Source organism: Glycine max, chromosome 17 (genome assembly GCF_000004515.6).
Source record: "Glycine max cultivar Williams 82 chromosome 17, Glycine_max_v4.0, whole genome shotgun sequence".
Classification (NCBI taxonomy): domain Eukaryota; kingdom Viridiplantae; phylum Streptophyta; class Magnoliopsida; order Fabales; family Fabaceae; genus Glycine; species Glycine max.
The window spans coordinates 31361615-31380806 of record NC_038253.2 but is presented as its reverse complement, the minus strand read 5'-3'; the positions used below and the strand labels follow the sequence as shown (position 1 = coordinate 31380806).

The window sequence follows — 19192 nt, the reverse complement described above, 5'->3', positions numbered from 1 at the left end:
GGTTTGATTCAGTTTTCCCCTTTCCTTTTTCGATTTCAACTTCACTCCAGGTATGCCCCTGTTTCCCTACTATGTCTATTGTTTCTGATTCTGCGTTGGGCATGGGAGAAAGTGACTCTAGGGGTTTCGTTTGGCAACCCATGGTAGAGTGGGAAGTGGTTCCCATCGAGGATTCTTCATCAGAGGAGGTTCCTTGCGAGGTCTCTGATAATGGGTCCTCCTCTTATAAGAGGTTGATAGACTTCGACAATGTGGGTGAGGGCAATTCCGAGCTGCCCACGGGGATTGAATCTCTCATGACTCCTAGGAAGGATCAACCTTCCCCTATTACGACGGTCGTGCCCCCACCCCCTTAGGAGAATCCAGTGACCGTTGAGTTGCGGGAAGGGATGATGGTGGTGAAGTTAGGGTTTCACTGAGGAGTAGGCATCGTCGTGCCGAGGAAATGCCTTCTCCTTTTTCATGCATTACCAGTTTCGAGTGGGTGAGGGATGACATTTTGAAGTATTATTCATCGATAGTGTCCCCCTTGAGCGATGGCGCATTGTGGCATCAACTTGAGTTGGCAAAACTGGGTTACGTCCGTGAGATGACCTTAGTGGCCTATGAAGAAGATGAGTACCCTTCTATGTGTCCTGCCCTTGATGGTCCCCACTATTTCTATGTTTATCGATGTATGTTTGAAGTGTTGCATTTGACTTTGTAGAAGAAAGCTTCATGATGTTGAATCAAGATTGATTCAAGGAGTTTTGATGATAACAAAGATGATGACAAAAAGCCCAAGAGAATGAGTTCAAGATTGAATCAAGAACACTTCAAGAATCAAGAGGAAATTTGATTTCAAGATTCAAGAATCAAGTTTCAAGAATCAAGAATCAAGAATAATCAAGTTGAAGATTCAAGAATCAAGAAAAGACTCAATCAAGATAAGTACTAAAAAGTTTTTCAAAACATTGAGTAGCACATGAATTTTTCACAAAACCTTTTACCAAAGAGTTTTTACTCTCTGGTAATCGATTACCAGTTTATTGTAATTGATTACCAATAGCAAAGATTGTTTTCAAAAAGCTTTCAACTGAATTTACAATGTTCCAATTGATTTCAAAATGGTGTAATCGATTACAATGATTTGGTAATCGATTACCAGTGTGTTTGAACGTTGAAATTCAAATTCAAATGTGAAGAGTCACATCCTTTCACAAAAATGCTTTGTGTAATTGATTACAATGATTTGGTAATCGATTACCAGTGATAAGTTTTGAACAAAAATTAAAAGATGTAACTCTTCCAATGGTTTTCAAGTTTTTCTAAAGGTTATAACTCTTCTAATGGTTTTCTTGACCAGACATGAAGAGTCTATAAAAGCAAGACCTACTTGCATTTTACAACACATTGAATACAATCATTACAATCCTTTACAACCTTTGAATCTCTTTAAGCATCTTCTTGAATTTCTTCTTCTTCTTCCTTTGCAAAAGCTTTCTTAAGTTTTCTGGTTTTCCAAACCTTGAAAACAAAACTTGTGTTATTCATCTTTTTCATTCCCTTCTCCCTTTGCCAAAAAGAATTCGCCAAGGATTAACCGCCTGAATTCTTTTTGTGTCTCTCTTCTCCCTTTTCCAAAAGAACAAAGGACTAACCGCCTGAATTCTTTGGTGTCTCCCTTCTCCCTTGTCAAAGAATTCAAAATGACACAGTCTGAGAATTCTTTTGATTCTTCCCTTTCCCATAAACAAAATATTTCAAAGGACTAACCGCCTGAGAATTCTTTTGTTTTCCCATTCACAAAGTTTCAAAGGACTAACCACATGAGAACTTTGTCTTAACACATTGTAGGGTACATCCTTTGTGGTACAAGTAGAAGGTACATCTACTTGGGTTGTTGTGACTAAGAACAAGAGAGGGTACATCTCTTGTGGATCAGTTCTAGTGGAGGGTACATCCACTAGGTTGTTCAAAGAGAACAAGAAAGGGTACATCCCTTATGGACCTTTGCTTGTAAAGGATTTTACAAGGTTGAAAAGAAATCTCAAGGACTGCAGGTCGCTTGGGGACTGGATGTAGACACGGGTTGTTGCTGATTCCCTACTCTTTTAATTTGCACTGTGCACTTTAATTATTGCTTTTACTTTTGGTAACATTAAGAAGGATAGATTTTTTTAATTAGTAAAGGTTCATTAATAATTAATTTAACTCCCCCTTTTTAATTATTCCGAGGCCACTTGATCCAACAGACTCTTCCCATGAATGACTTTCAATGTGGCTTGCTGAGGCACTTGAATATGGCCACCTCTCAAATGAAGTTGACTGGGAAGATTGGCTGGGTGTCGTTGAATAGTATTTACAAGAGGATATTCGAGTTTGACTCGAACGCATTCCGTAGTTTCAAGGACTGCTTCTTTAAGGTCAAAGAAACTAGTGTCGTTTTTTATGGGTTGCCATTAATGTATGAGGAGAGTGGGGAGCCTCGTTTCCCCTTCCTTTGGCAGTCGGACCCTATAAAGTTCAAGTCTTTCGAAGAACAACTAATGTCTTCAAAGGAGAGTGATGCAATCCTACCCCCCAAGGGTATTGGATAGAAGAATCCAAGAGGATTGGGCTAGAACTACTAAAGAAGGCCCTAGGATTCTCATGAACCTCAGGATAGATTTTTGAGCCCATGGGCCAAGGTTGGGTCCACTCTTCTTTGTAAATATTAGAATAGGTTTTTTCTTCTTTTGAGCTTGTATTTTGGCCATTCTAGTAATATAGGGTTTTAGCCTTGTATTTCAGGGCATTTTGAGTAGTCTTTGTAGTAGGGACTTTTTTTTTGTATTTTCATGTATTTTAGCATATGGATGAGCTTAGCTATTATAAGGGGTGTGTAGCTAAGCTCTAGCTTCTCATCTCAAGGAGGTAAGCTTAGTTATTAGAGAGGTGTGTGTAGCTAAGCTTTAGCTTCTCTAGGAATCTTCTCAAGAAAGTTTCTCAAGGAAGCTTCTCAAAGAGGTGAGCTTAGTTATTAGAGGGGTGTGTGAAGTTAAGCTCTAGCTTCTCAAGGAAGTTTCTCAAGGAAGCTACCTAGGCTATAAATAGAAGCATGTGTAACACTTGTTGTAACTTTGATGAATGAGATTCTTATGAGAGAAACTTCAAAGTTCAACTTCTCTTCCTTCAATTTCGTGCTCCCCCCTCTCTCTTTCTTTTCCTCCATTGAAGCACCCTCTCCAAGCTTTTTATCCAAGGCACTCTCTTGGTGGCGAAGCTCCTTCTTCCATGGCTTATTCCCTAGTGGATGGCGTCTCCTCTCACCTCTTCTCCTTTGTCTTCCACTGCATCTCCATGGTGGAAAATCACCATTGAAGGACCTCATTGAAGCTCAAAGATCCAGCCTCCATAAAAGCTCCACAAGCAAGCTTCCATCAGAGAGGGTAGACACAACAATATTGGAACAATTGCCGGCATTGCTTGATGTGCGAGCCATCTTGTCCTTGCCTTCAACAAAAAACCCTTTTCATGTCTTGGATGGTAAAGTACCTTGCCTTTTTTGTGCCTGTCTCTGTATAACTTTGTCTTCTCTGATTGTGTGTTATGTTTTTTCTATCTCTATAAGAATAATGGATGACTTTGTGTGGTGGCCTTTAGTGAAGCAGGTCATACTTGTAGATGGTGACGTGCCCCTTCCCCAGTCAATGTCAATGAACCCTCTGGAGGGGGAGGAGATCCAATTGAAGCTAGGGTCGACCAGCTCAACATTGTTGACACTATCGAGGTTGATGTTGTCAAGGTTACACCTAGTGTGCCTCCTTCTGTGGCTGCTAAGAGGAAACACAATGAAGAAGTTGGAGGAACCAGACTACACAAGAAGTTGATGGCTCCCTTTAGTCTTCGAGCCCTAAAGCAAGCGACAGGGTTGATGTTTGGTTCAAGCCATCCCTCTTCCCTTCTTCCCAGGACTCCCAACCCACAAAGTCCAACATCGATTCCCATGGCTACTTAAATAGTTGCAGCCAACGTCTCTGATCCTATTGCCCTTCCACCTTCATCCACCCAGGTGGTTTTTGTATCTCCTCCATCTGCACCAACCACTTCTGCTCTTGCCCCTGTTGTACTTGCTCTTGTTTCTTCTGTTGCACCACCGCTACTGAGTGCAGGGTTGACAATGGCATGTGTCATAACAAGCATGCCTCCTCATTCCTCTATTGTGCCACCTTCATCTCCCACTGTCCTAAATTTCAGGATGTCTTTTTCCTCTTCTTGTCCAAGTGTTTCATTAGATCAGGTATATACTTCACGGGAGGAGAATGCATTGTGGAGTATGGAGTATAGACCTGAACAAAGGATGCCCACAAGCTTCGTGTCCCCCTTTGACAAAAGTTTGATTCGTTTTGTCAGGGTACAAAATTCAAATGATGTTGTGAAGGTTTTCCTTCAAAGGAGCTTGGCCATTTTAGAAGAGAATGGGAGCAAGCATAAGGAGGCTACGAACATAATTGCTTCCTTGGAGGGGGAAGTTGCCAAGTAGAGGGCCATTGCCAGGACAATATGGTGAGTGGAGCGCCCCAAGGTGGCAAACGCTAGTGTTGCCTTTGTTGAGGCCGTCAAGTCGAACCACCAGCTGTCATCCGAGCATTATGATGTTTTCCCCTAGTTGATGAATATGAGATTGGATGACGATGAAGTATTTGGGCATTATAAAGATGTATTAAAAGAGAAGGATGACTTAGCAGGTAAGATGGAGCGCTCTGCTAAGGAGAGGGAAGCACTCGATGCCACGGTGACAAAATCTACAAGAGTGATTGCTAATATTCAAGCCCAACTAAGGGATTCTGAGATCGTGATGTCTAACCTCTAGGCCAAGCTGAAAGAATCTGAGCGTGAGGTGGTAAGGAAGAATAAGGCGAACAAAGAGCTTGAGGATGAGCTCATCATGTTTAAGAAAGAGGTCATGGAGTAGCATGAGAAAGGGTTCTTCAAGGCTATGAGGCAGGCGGAACTCTTTATTGAGGGTCTCGATCTGAACCTCTTAGACCCATTCAAAGACGAGAAGGACGGGCAACTTTTTGATGAGGATGAGATTGCCGCTATGGAGGAATCTGATGGAGGAGAGAAGGATGATGGGGCCGATGTTTAGGCCATGCTTCTTTTGGTTGTTTGTTATGTTGCTTTTGTGGCCTCGTCGACCTTGTAATCTTGAAAATGTTGTTAATGCATTTCTATTTTCCACATTGTGTAAACCTCTTGTGTCACAAATTTGTCTGGGTTACGCATATTGATTGTTTGGGCTTATACTGAACTTGGATTTGGCCTCATCGTGGAATGATGAGTGTGATTCTTTGCGTTTTGATTAGTTCTGGCTTGGTTTAGGCTTATCGGTTAGATGTGTTAGGTATGAAACTATCATGCTTGACGGGTTTGTATGAAATAGTGAACTCAATGAGATAATGTCCAATCATCTCGGGTTTGATTTCAACATGGTTGAAGGTTTTTCCATGGTAGATTCTAGTGATGCTACCACTCATCTCAGGCACAATAATCATGTTGCAGAGATAAGTGCGCACTAGTTCTGGCTTCTCACTTGTTGGTGCTTCCCTTTTTGCTTTGCGGAGCTTCTTAACCAAAGTCATGGGCTTTCTAGTGAGACGCATTAGGTATGAAACTAACTTGGGGGTATTGGAGCTGACCAAGGGTGAGTCAGTCTTTAGCTATACATTTGTCTTGTATTGCCGAGAGCGTGTTAAATTGGCCAAATGTTAGGCTAATTTGGACTTTGACTTGGAATGTCGTGGTTCTGAGTGAAGAAATTTACCTAAAGTATGCCTTGATTTTTAGAATATCCTTGAAGGACGGGTCTTAGGTGCATAGAGGCCCACCAAGGAGGAACCTTGGGTTTGTCGAGCCTTTGGAGATTCAACCAGGAACACGTTTATCCTGGGTGTGGCGAGCCTCACCATGGGTGAACTTTGGGTTTGTTGAGCCTTTAAAGATTCAACCAGGAACACATTCGTCTTAGGTGTGGCGAGACTCACTAAAGGCGAACCTTAGGTTTGACGAGCCTTTGGAGATTCAACCAGGAATTTATTGGTCCTAGATTTGGCAAGACTCACCAAGGGCGGACCTTAGGTTTAAGAGCCTTTGGAGATTCAACCAGGAACACATTTGTCTTAGGTTTAGCAAGACTCATCAAGGGCGAACCTTGGGTTTTAAAGGCCTTTTGAAGATTTGAACAGGAATGCATTTGTCCTGGGTTTGGCGAGACTCACCAAGGGTGGACCTTGAGTTTGACGAGCCTTTAGAGATTCGGCTAGGAATGCGTTTGTCTTAGGTTTGGCAAGACTCACCAAGGGAGGACCTTTGGTTTAACGAGCCTTTGAAGATTGTGGCATTCATCATTGTATTATATGCATAGGAATAATTAGACTGAATGAGAGGGGATTTTATTTAGTTCAATTATTTGAGTACAAGTTCCCTCCATACCTCAAGTGTGCCTCGCTAAAACCTCTCAAGCCAAAATCTTGATTTTTTTTTTGTTTTGGGACAAAACCCTGGTCTTGTTGTAGATCAAGTGAAATAAAATTTTAGATGGGTGACATTCCACGTTCTCAAGATTGCTTTTCCATCTAGTACTTCAAGTCTATATGCTACATTGTCCAGGTACTCCATGACCCTGAATGGGCCTTCCCGATTAGGTCCCAACTTTCTTGCTTGTGGAATTTTCCTTGCCTCTCCTCAAACTCGCCATACTAGGTCACCAGGCTAAAAGGCACGAGGCCAGACTTTGGTGTTGTATCTTCTTGAGGCGTGGAGCTTGGTAGTTCTTCCTTGATCCTTGCCATCTCTTGGACTTCTTCTCTCATATCAAGTTCAACCCTTATGTTTTCCTCGTTCTGTCGAGTCTAAAAAAATAGCCTCCTTGTCGAGGGTTCCCAGACTTCTACAAGGATCATGACATCCATTCCATATGTAAGACGAAATGGAGTCTCCTTGGTTGTTGTTTGGGGCAAACAGTGGTAGGCCCATAGTATGCTTGGGAGTTCTTCCTTCCACTAGCCTTTGGACTTGTTATGTCTCATGCGCAAGGCTTTAAGGATGACCTTGTTCGGTGCTTCAGTTTGGTCATTTGTCAGAGGATGCTTGACAAAGGTCATTAGGTGCTTGATTCCTAACCTTGATAGGAATTCTTTGTAGGTTTCAGCCTTGAATTGAGTGTTGCTGTCGGTGACAATGGCATAGGGGAGTCCATAGCCGCATATGAGGTGCTTCTAGGTAAACTTTTCTACTTTGTTGGCTTAAATTTCTTGCAGTGGTCGTGCTTTAATCCATTTGGTGAAATAGTCTACGGTGACCATCAAGAACTTGACTTGTCTTGGAGCCTTTGGCAATGGCCCTAGTATGTCCATCCCTCACATGGCAAAAGGCCAAGGAGAGCTCAAGTTGTGGAGGTTGTCAAGCGGTACATGGGGTACATATGCAAACTTTGGACAATTTCTGAACTTCCTTGTGAAGTTGAGGGTGTTAGCCTTAAGTGTCAGCCAATAGTAGTCAAGACGTACTACCTTGGTTGCTAAGGAATGACCCCCTGTGTGGAGGTCACAGATTCCCTCATGTAGCTCTCGCATGATGTAGTATGCCTGTTGAATGTCCAGACACTTGAGTAAGGGTGTTGTCCAGCCTCTTTTGAAGAGCTTTTCGTTGAGAATGATGTAGTAATTGGCCTTCTTTTTCAAGCATCGTGCTTCATTTTCATTTGGTGGCAATATTCCCTGGGTTAAGAAATTTTTATAGGGGGTCATTCAGTTTGGTTCCTCTTCTTCCCCTCCCATGACCTCATCAGTGTCTATCATTGGCACTTGGAATGTTTCCTGGATGATAGTTTTGAGGTGTCTAGTCTGCTTGGTGCTTGCAAGCTTGGAAAGCAAATTTGCCCTAGTGTTTTCTTCCCTTGGTATGTGATGCATTTCAAAACAATTGAAGTCGTCAATAAGAGTCTTAACGACAAGATAGTACCTAAGGAGAGCTGCTTCCTTGGTCTGATATTTGTTCACAACTTATCCCTAGACTAGTTATAAGTCGCTATAACACTTGAGCTTTCTTGCTCCCACTTCCTTTGCTAGTTTTAGGCCTACTATGAGTGCTTCATATTCAACCTGGTTATTTGATGCTTTAAAATCAAATTTAAGGGCCTATTCCAAGGTAACATTATTGGGTCCTTTAAAAAATGATGCCTGCCCCGCTTCCTTTCACATTAGATGCGCCATCTACATATAAGCTCCACCAATCAGGGGTGGCTTGGACATTACTAGCGAACTTTGATAGAAAGTCTGCCATAAATTGAGATTTCATGGGGCCGCGAGGCTCATATTTTAGGTTAAGCTTTGACAGCTCTATGGACCATGCTATCATTCTTCCTGCTAGCTTAGTTTTTCTTAGCACCTTCTTGATGGGGTGATCCTTCTTGACGATGATCTAGGGGCTCTGGAAGTAGGGCTTGAGGCGTTGAGCAGAGGTTATGAGTGCTAGCGCCACTTTCTCGATCATTTGGTATCTCTTTCCAACATCATGAAGGATGTGACTGACAAAGTAGATGGGTGTTTGGTACTTTCCATCTTCTTGGACAAGGGTTGAACTAATGGCTTTTTCTGCCACTGAAAGGTATAGGAATAGGGATGCTCCAGGCTTAGGTCAACTTAGAACAGGTGGTGTTGCAATAGTTTTCTTTAAAGCTAGGAAAGCTTGCTTACAGGCTTCGTTTCACAAGAACGACTCGGTTTTCCTGAGTAGCTTATAGAAAGGCTTCGTTTTTTCTACGAGTTTCGAAAGGAACCTGGACAAAAACGCCCATCTACCATTCAACTTTTGAACTTCTCTGATGTTGTTAGGACTCTGCATTTCCAATATTGCCGTACACTTGTTTGGGTTGGCTTCGATCCCTTGGTGGGTGATCATGAACCCCAAGAATTTTTCACTGCCGACCCCAAAGGTGCATTTTCAGGGTTGAGGCATATGTCATATTTACGGGTTTCTCCAAATACTTCCTTCAAGTCTGCTACATGTTGGGCCACACTATAAGACTTGATAACCATGTCGTCCACATATACCTTAACGTTCTGGCCTATCTGATGTTTAAAGACCTGGTCCATGAGCCTCTAGTATGTAGCTCCATCATTTTGAGTCCAAAAGGCATGACCCTATAACAGAAGTTGGCGTCTTCAGTGATGAAGGTAGTTTTTTCCTCGTTTGGGGGGTGCATCCTGATTAGTTGTACCCTGAATAAGCGTTAAGAAGCTTAGCAGTTGGAAGCTAGACACACCGTCCATGAGTTTGTCGATGCTGGGTAGGGGATACGTATCTTTGGGACATGCCTTGTTGAGGTTGTGTAGTCCGTGCACATGCACCATTTTTCATTGGCTTTCCTCACCATGACAATGTTGGCCAACCAAGTCGAGTATCTGACTTATCTGATAAATTGGGCTTTGAGCAGCTTGTCGATCTCTTCCCTGATTGCTTTACGTAATTCTTCTCTCATCTTCCTTTTCTTCTGTGAGATTGATTTGGCCTAAGGGCAGATAGCCAATTTGTGGCAAGTCATATGGCTTCCAGGCGAACAAATCTGCATTCCTTCGTAGGACTTCAGCTACATGTCTATGCTTGTGGTTAGTGAGGTCGTTGTTGAGATGCGTGCATTGCCTAGGCTTAGGTCCAAACTGTAGCTTGATGAACTCTTCTATTGGTTTAGGGCCTTTGTCAATGCTATCATCTCTAGGGTCAACGTCGAATGTGTTACCTAATTTTCCCATGGTTGTCTCATAGATGGTTAAGGTCCTTATTTGGAATCTTCGACAATGCTCATGAATTGATTGTTGCTGCCACCAGAGGAGGAATGGGATTTGCTTGGCTCTCTAATAAATGGATAAGGGGCCACCTTCAGGATCTTTGCATAGCATTGTCGGGCTTGCTTTTGGTCTGCCTTGACAATGACAATTTCTCTTGTCAAGGTAGGCAACTTCATTTTGAGGTGTGGTGTCGAGACTATAGCTTCAAGCTTATTCAATGTTTTCCTACCAATCAGAGTAAAGTAAGAAGTGCCTGTATGAATAATTAAAACCTTACCGTGAAACTCCTTGAGAGCTTGCCTTGATTGAAGGTGGTCATCAGGTTCACTAACCTCTAGTTTACACCTTCTCTCTAGCAAAGCCTAGGAGTGGTCCATAGTGTGGTTGAATCGTGGCGGGTGAGATTTCTAGCCTTCAAAATGTGTTCCAATAGTCTGTGGAACTTCCTTGGTCAATAAGGACTTTGGCCACCATGAAGTTGTCAATGACGATAGAGACAAGCATAGGGTCGTCCTGGTTGATGGGGTTGATGCCTTCAATATCTTTGTCAATGAAGGTTATAGGAGGGAGACTTCTCGATAGCTTGACATCAACAAAGTTGACATCGAGATCTTTGATGGCATGGAGATGATGCTTTAAGGACTGGTTGGATAGTCCTCCATAGGAAAATCCACCTACAATAGTGTTGATGATTCCTCTAATCTGTTAAGTAGGTTTGTCTTCCTACTCTTGTTAAGGTTGGTGCTCGTGTCTTTGCTGGTGATGCCTTGGTCCTCCTTTATCTTTTATTTTGTCTCCCCTTCTATCTTGTTTGTCTCTTCTCTTTCAATGGTCCTCATTGTGCCCTCTGAGTCATCCTCCAGTCTTGTTGTTATTGGGTTTTTTCACGAACTGGGCTAGGTAACACGCTTGTATAAGTTCGTCAATCTTGTCCTTGAGGGCCCAACATTCTTCAATGTCATGACCATGGTTTCGGTGGTACTTGCAATGCTTAGTTTTATCCAGACTAGGTTTGGGGGGAGGTACGGGGGGTAATTGTGTGGAAACCTCAACATTGAAAGCTTACTCGAGGACGGTGGCTTGATTTGCCGTCAAGGATGTATAACGTTCATACCTTAGTCCCCTTTGAACTTCATTTCAGAATCTCGACATTTCTTCCATCTAAATGTAGCCCTTGGCCCGCTCTCATAACTTGTCCATGTTGCTGGGAGGCTTTTTGCACCAACAACATAGAATGTAGCGCCACCTCGGGATTAAGGCTCGTGATTTGAATAGTGAGCTGACCAAATTTGTCCATAAATTTTCAGAGTGGCTCGTCGTCTTCCTGGCGTAGACTAGCTAGGGAGGAAGAAGTCACACGGTGCGATCGGCTAGTTGCGTATTGAGAGCTGAAGTGACTGACAAGGGTGTTAAAACTATTGATAGATCGGGGGAGGGGGTCCTCCATACCACGTCAATGCGGCTCCCCTGAGGGATGTAGGGAAGACTTAACATAAGATCGCGTTGTTGTTAGTATAGATGTTGGCCTGGATGAGGAACACATCCAAGTACTTGTCTCGATCAGTAGTCCCGTCGTAATGCTCCAGGGTAAGTAGTTTCCAACCTAGAGGTAGGTCAACCTCTATGATTCAATTGACAAAAGGATATCATCGAGTCGTCCGCTCTTCACGTCAGTGTGCGTGCGAGGTGTTGTTGTTATCCATGGTATTGCTGGTCTATCGGGGATATGACTCTCCCTGGGTGTGTTCGTTATGTTCGGAATTTTATAATACCAAATTAATTAATATGAGCTACATATTATATTATAACATTTATATTAGTTATTTACATTTAGATGGATTCAATATAAAGTGATCTAATTCAATGAGCCCATTAGACTGCCAATAGAAAATTGATATGGGTTTAATGAGCGGAAACCAGTTTGCCCCATTAGGGGATAATGGGAACCCTAATAGGTTAAAACCTAAGGCATGGTTATGGTCCCCTATACACCAAATCAAGAAACAATTTCTCCTCTTCTCATCTGAAGAGAAAACGAAGGTCCCAAAATGAAGAAGGTGATTTGGTTGAGGAAGGTCATTAAACCAATTATTCGTGACCGCTGTAAGATTCTGTTGCGTGTTGATCAAACTCTATGGATCCAGGTATTCCTTGAAACCTCTTGATAATCTAACGTAATGTGTTTTGGTGCTCATTTGGTATTTTATAAGGTTATTAAAATTTTCCCAACAAGTGGTATCAGAGCCACCATTACTATTAAATTATTGGGACTTAAAGTTGTTTGATATGTATCATATATGGATCGTTTTAGTTATATGAACCCTAATTTTATTTTGGGGAGAAACTATTTCGATCAATAAAATTGTAAAACCCGTAAATTTTTGTGTTATGGTCGTAACATTTTTCTTTTTTTTCTCAAAAGAATAAAAGGCCTCTACATTTGATTTATGGGTTTGTACACAGTTTTTGTTTGTGTCACGTGTGCTTACATATTATTCTATTTGGGATAAAGGTTCTACGTATCCGGCATTTTACCATGATGTTGTTTTCAAATATTTACTGCTATCATAATTGGGTGCAAATTTAACCATTACGGATCCTTTCCATTTATTTGTGTGTTCGGTCATTTTAATTAAATTGATTGAACCATTATGTTGCCAAAGTAGCCTCTATTGTGTAAATTGATTTAATTAAATTGCATGGATGTTAGTATGGAATTATTTATGCGAATTGTGCTCGACCCAAAGGAAGACACAATTTGGCCAAATAATAACATACCTGCGATGATAAATATGTGACAATTATAAAGTTTTTTTTTCATGTGAATAATAGTCGATCCAAAGAAAACCTATTATTTGACAGAACTAATTGTCAATATTTGATCATTGCGTTGAGAGTACCAATTACAAATTAATTTCTTTGTCCAAAGACTAGAATTAATGTTGTGCTAGGTATCTTGTGATGAATATGTTATGGGAAATATTTGCATGTCTTGTTATATATACTTTATATGACTTGCTTGATTAGTTGTGAACATGTTATTAATTTTTGTTCTCTCTTTAGTTAATATTGTCAGTGCTGCAAATGTTACTGCCCAAGTGAATTCTATCCCAATGTTGAATGGGACAAATTTTAAGGTCTAGAAGGAAGCCGTAGAAACTGTTCTTGGCTATATGGATTTGGACTTGGCACTGAGGATGGAACGACCCATTTCCACTCTGAAAACCTCTAATGAGGTAAAAATTGAGAAGTGGGATTAGTCCAACCAAATGTGCCTTATGATCATGAAGCGCTCTATTCTAGAGGCCCGGGGCTCTATTTATGAGGGTCAAAGTGCAGAGAAATTCCTTGAGGAAATTGAGCAATACTTTGCCAAAAATAAAAAAGCGGAGACGAGTAACCTGTTGGCTAAACTCATCTCCATGAAGTATAAAGGCAAATGGAACATAAGGGAGTACATTATGGAGATGTCCAATCTCGCATTGAAACTTAAGTCACTTAAGTTAGAGCTTGGTGAAGAATTGCTCGTGCACTTGGTTTTGATCTCGCTTCCTGCACACTTTGGGCAATTCAAAGTGAGCTATAACACTCAAAAGGACAAATGATCCCTCAATGAGCTTATATCTCACTATATTCAAGAAGAGGAGAAGCTGTAGAGAGATAGGACTAAAAGTGCTCACTTGACTTCGACCTCTTAGAATAAGAAAAGGAAGAAGACTAAGGGTGCTACGGAAAGGACTTCTCAGTAAAAGAAACAAAAGAAGGATGAGGAATTTACCTGTTACTTCTGCAAGAAGTCGGGACACATGAAGAAAGAGTGTCCCAAGTAAATTTCTTGCTCTAGTTTGTTCTGAAGTTAATTTTGCTTTTGTACCTAAAGATACTTGGTGGGTAGATTCTGGTGCTACTACTCACATAAGTATGACTATGCAGGATTGCCTGTGGAGCCGACCGCCAAGTGATGATGAAAGACTCATCTTTGTAGGTGATGGCAAGAAGGTTGCAGTGGCAGCTATTGGAACTTTTAGATTATAGTTAAAAACTAGATTTTATTTGGATTTATTTGAGACTTTTGTTGTACCGTCTTTTAGACGAAATTTGATTTCTATTTCAAGTTTGGACAAATTTGGATTTTCTTGTTTATTTGGAAATAATAAAGTTAGTCTCTACCAAAATTAAATATGATTGGTTATGGTTCTTTAATTGATAATCTTTACATGTTTGATGTTGTTAGTTACTATAATGAAATACTGCAAATAAGTTCACGTGGTACAAAATGAAAGTTGAATGAGATTTCAACCACCTTATGGCATAAGCGTTTAGGCCATATCTCTAAACAGAGAATTCAGAGACTTGTTTCGGATGAAATTCTTGACCCTTTGGATTTATCGGACTATGAGGTCTATGTTGAATGCATAAAGGGAAAATGAACAAACATAAGGAAATTAGGTGTCGAAAGAGCTAAAGACATCTTAGAACTAGTGCATACAGGCATTTGTGGTCCTTTTCCTACAACTTCTTGGAATGGACAACAATATTGTGAATGTATGTATACATGATTTTGATGAGGTCAAAGAAGAATCTTACAAGGCTGCTTCAAATGATAAGCATTTGCTTCAAAAATAATTCAAGATTGCTTCAACAAACAAAGCCTTGTTTCAAGATTCACTAAAGACCAAGTCTTGCCTTAAAACAGAGTGCTTTCAAGACATGCAAGGCTCTGGTAATCGATTACTTGGAAGTGTAATCGATTACCAAAAGACAGGGTTGAGAAATAGCTGTTGAAAAAGGCTTTGAATTTGAATTTTCAACATGTAATCGATTACCATATGTCTGTAATCGATTACCAGCAACGAAACTCTTGAAATTCAAATTCAAAAGTCATGACCCTTCAAATTATAACTGTGTAATCGATTACACAAACATTGTAATCGATTACCAGTGGAAAGTTTTCAAAAAATCTGCCAACAGTCACATCTTTTCATTAGATTTGTGAATGGCCATCAAAGGCCTATAAATAGGTGACTTGGGCACAAATTTTAATAGAGAGTTTTGCTGGTCCAGAATGTCTTATCCTCTCAAAAGAAAATGAGAGAGATTCCAAGAGAACTTCATTGTCAAATGCTCTCTCAAGAACTCTTGGGCAAACACTTGCAAATCCATTAAGAGTTCATCCATGGATCTTCATTGTAATATTCTTCTCTTGAAGAGAGATTTCTTCTTCCATTCTTCTTATTCAATGAGATTGGCTAAGAAACTGTGAGTCTCTTGTTGTAAAGCATCTGAACACAAGGGATGGGTTGTCCCTGTGTGGTTCAGACTTTGTAAAGGATTTTACAAAGATAGTGAAAATCTCAAGTGGGTTGCTTGAGTACTGGACGTAGGCACGGGATGTGGCCGAACCAGTATAAAATTGTGTTTGCATTCTCTCTTCCCTTATCTTATTTATTTTGTTGCAATCAATTGTGTCTTGCATGTTTAAAGAACATTGTTTAATTGATTGTTGTTGCTTCTTCTGCATTAAAAGCCTATCCCTCTTAAGATTATTGAGGCTACAAGGTCTAACAAGTGGTATCAAAGCAGGATTCTTGTATAAAGTTTAAAAACTTCAAGAATAGATATGGCATCATCCCAATTTCCATTTCCTGAGGGAAATTCTATCAATAGGCTCTTATGTTCAATGGTGAGGGTTATCATTATTGGAAAACCCGAATGCAGATTTTTATAGAAGCCATAGATCTAAATATATGGGAAGCCATTGAATTTGATTCCTTTATTCCTACAATGGTAGAGAGAAATGCAACTACATAAAAAAAACTAGAAAAGAAAGAGGATGATGATGAAAGAAGAAAGAAGAAGATTCCTCTTTAGCCCCAAAATGCTGAGTGCGATCAACTTGGGCACATGAGATTCAATTGTCCTGTGTTTAAAAGAAGAATGGAAAAATCCGACAAGATGAATTTCAAAGAGAAGAAAGAAAAGAAAGGATACATCACTTGGGAAGATAATGTCATAAATTATTCAAGTGATTCAGAGAAAAAAATCATAAGTATGGGTATCTTGATGAAAGACTATGAAAACGGAGAAGAGCAAAGTCGATACATTGATAGCAATTTCTCCAAACACATGGCATGCATCAAAGTTTATTCATATTTCTCCCCAAGATAAAGTGGATATGTGATTTATGAAGACAACAAAAAAAGGTCACATTTCTCCCCAAGAAAAGTGAATCTCAAGAAAAGTAAATATGTGATCTATGGAGACAACGAACAAAGGCCACTTGATCAACAAGCCCAACAAGTGATATTGAATGATACCAAGAGGTCACTTGTCTTTGATTGATTACTTTTGATGCTTGTTTTCTACTTGAGTTTAGATTGTCCTTGATGATTGTGATTGTATATTTGATTGATTGTGTTTGATGATTGATTGATTGTGTTTTTTGATTAATGTGTTTGTTTTTGCGTGTTTAACATTCAATGTTTGTTAGTTTGATTGATTGATTATATTTTATAATTGATTAATTGTGGTTGTTGATTGCTTTTGATTGTATATTTGATTGATTGCGTGTTTAATATTCAATGTTTTTGCTTTTATAATTGAACCATATGCTCTCCTAGAATCTAAACAAGGTATTAGGAGATAATCATTTAAAGTTCATGGTTCAGTTAATGACAAATCAATAAGCTTTATACACGGGAGCAAAAGATACAAGTATCATTCAAGGTAAGCTATTTGGTCAGAGAGCTTGTGTATGTATAATCATGGCCTTCATCATGTCCTCATTTATACATTTCATTCTAAAATTCAGAGATTCATGCAAAGATTATTACTCACAGTTAGTCGTTCACTCACAGTTTAAGGTCACACTCTCACCGGTTTTTGGTTCAAGCTTTTCTTTCACAATCAATCTGTCTACTGACTAACAATTCTAATTGCAAGTTCACATTCCTGTTCTTTCTTTGTTCGACATGCACACTTGCTCAACTTCATGAAAGGAAACACAAATCTTATCTTAAGCATGCATTCAATTTAAAACAAAGTCACACACCCATTTTTCACAAAAAGATAAAAGTGTTTCACTGCCATGTCATCTAAAATAAGTTAAACTGTTCAAAATGCTTCCGGATAAGCATACTAACTATTCATATATAAAACTAGTAGTATATATAAACATAAAGGAAATATTATATGAAAACCAAAATCATAATAATAACCCAAAAAGCAAAAAGTGACATTAAGAATCACAATGTCACAAGTGTTTAAACTGGGGAATCGGTGAGAGCAATAGCTTCTCCAGATGATGAATCAGAAAGATCAGCAATTCCTCCAATTGGGGAAACAGAGGGGTCAGCTGTTTCTGCAACTGGTGAATCAGGAGGGGCAGCCGCTTCATATGATGATGCGTCAGAAATGACAATCAAAGGAGGAGATGGCGGAACTGCTTCAAGCTCAGGTGAAGAAGGTGGATTCACCACTAGAGATTGTGGGTCAGATGGCTCTGTATTGACCTGCACAGGTGTGGGCTCAGGCGGAGCAGCCTTGTTGGGTCTCACCAATGGAAGTTGAGCTTCAGGCTAGGCTACTTGCTCAAGAAAATGCTCCATAGATATGATTGGCCTATTGTGAGCCAACTCTTGCAGGCTGTGCATGATAATGAACAGTCCTCAGAATAAACTTTGTAGCATAGGAACTAAAGTTGGTGAACTTTGCACCTCCTGTCCTACAGTTACTGACGGAGGAGCTGGAGTGGATGACAAAGGGATGTCTTCTGTTCTAGCTCTTTTTCTTGATTCCATTTGTAACTAAAAAGAAATCAAGATTCCTTAGACCAAAAATCGTTCAAGTTGAACAACAACAATAAAGGCTAAAATTAACAATAGGCGCTTAGCGGGATACAGCTCGCTAAGTGCACCCTGAGCAACATAACATGTCGGCTTAGCCTAAAGGTTGTCGTGATGAAATGCGCTTAGCTCAGGTAGAATCGGCTTAGCGCAAGGCTTATGATATGAAATTTGGTTAAGTTACCTGGGCTTAGCGATTTAGCCTTGCTTAGCCATAGGTAGTTCAGCAAGAGGATGAATGTTCATCCTCAAAGGATGAACTCGCTTAGTGCAGTCAGTGCGCTTAGCGAGTTCTTTAGATAAATCTTATATACAATGAGTATTGATGAACTCGCTTAGCGAGTTCATCGCATTTTCCAGAAAACGCAGAAAACATAGCTCGTTTTCTCACACTTTTCAAGCCTCTAAAAGGCATATCAGACATGCAATGTGTGTGCCATACTCAATTCAATATACAAGCTTACATAACCCTCATCTTAAACTAATTCTAACAAAACATAAAAACCCTAAAAATCTAAAGCTACAATTAAAGTCTTCTACCCTAAAGTTAAGACAAGAAAAAGAGAAAAAGGATCAAGGAACTTACTTGGACGGTGTATGATTGATGCTTCAAAGTTGAAAATGCACAAAGAGAGTAAAAATGCAAAATGTGCAAATTTTTGGAAAGAGAGAATGCAGAGGCGAGGTTTCTGTAATCTGGCAAATGTGAGTGTAACTGCTGTTACACTCACTTAAGCAGTTTGATACTTTCGCTTAGCGGACCATTGCGATAAGCGAGCAAGAGAGATGTTTGGTTTCTAAACCAAGCTCGCTTAGCGAACGTGCGCTTAGCCGACGTTTCAAATTCGAAAACAATTTTTTTTTAACAGAAACTCGGCTTAGCGTGCGAGTAAGTCCGCTTAGCAAGGTCTGCAGATTAGAAAAGCTGCAACTCTCGCTAAGCCTGGCTCTGGCCAACTTAGCAAAAATGATGCATCTTAAGTATAGAGGAGCATGCGCTTAGCTGAGAGGTTCTCGCTTTGCGCTCATATTGCTGCAATGAATCTCGCTTAGCTGCCATGACTGGCACTTAGCTTTATCGACCTCAGTTATGGTCGTAAGGAATTACGCTTGGCGATAATAGGTCCCGCTTAGCCACTGATAAGCTGTCGCTTAGCGATCAGGCTGAAGCTTAGCTGAATTCAGATTGAATCGAAGTTAGCTTAGCTCAACCTTGGCCAGCTTAGCGGACCAAATCAGCCTCAGATGCAAGGGTTGGGCTTTAAGCACTCAAGACTCGTGGCTTAGCGCATGAACAGAGATGCGCTTAGCACGAGGCTTGCGCTTAGCGAAATGACTCTTTTTCAAAAAGATTTTCTAAGTTATTTTTTAGTCCTTTTTCCAAGAAATTGAAACCCTTATGTTACGCATTCAATGATTGGCTGATATACTCCTATGTACAGATTACATAGCAAGTTCCAAATGATTTAAATGCAAAAAAAAAAAAAAAACAAGCACAACAAAGATTAAAACTGGGTTGCCTCCCAAGAAGCGCTT

At 40.3% G+C, this 19192-nt stretch overlaps 1 protein-coding gene across 1 annotated transcript; it reads right to left on the bottom strand.

The window, feature by feature from the left end:
• Positions 1–17074: 17074 nt before the first annotated feature.
• Positions 17075–17611, bottom strand: LOC102667012 (mucin-7-like). The gene is made up of 2 exons (XM_006601545.1): positions 17528–17611; positions 17075–17389 (listed from the first exon to the last, which is right to left on the bottom strand). Exons 1-2 carry the CDS (start codon positions 17609–17611, stop codon positions 17075–17077), a joined length of 399 nt encoding a protein of 132 aa, XP_006601608.1.
• Between the last annotated feature and the right edge of the window lie 1581 nt (positions 17612–19192).

Coding starts and splice junctions, on each gene's coding strand:
- LOC102667012 (XM_006601545.1), bottom strand. CDS start 17,611: ATGGAATCAAGAAAAAGAGCTAGAACAGAAGACATCCCTTTGTCATCC. Junction 17,390..17,527: donor CAGTAACTGTAGGACAGGAG/GTGCAAAGTTCA, acceptor CAAGTAGCCTAG/CCTGAAGCTCAACTTCCATT.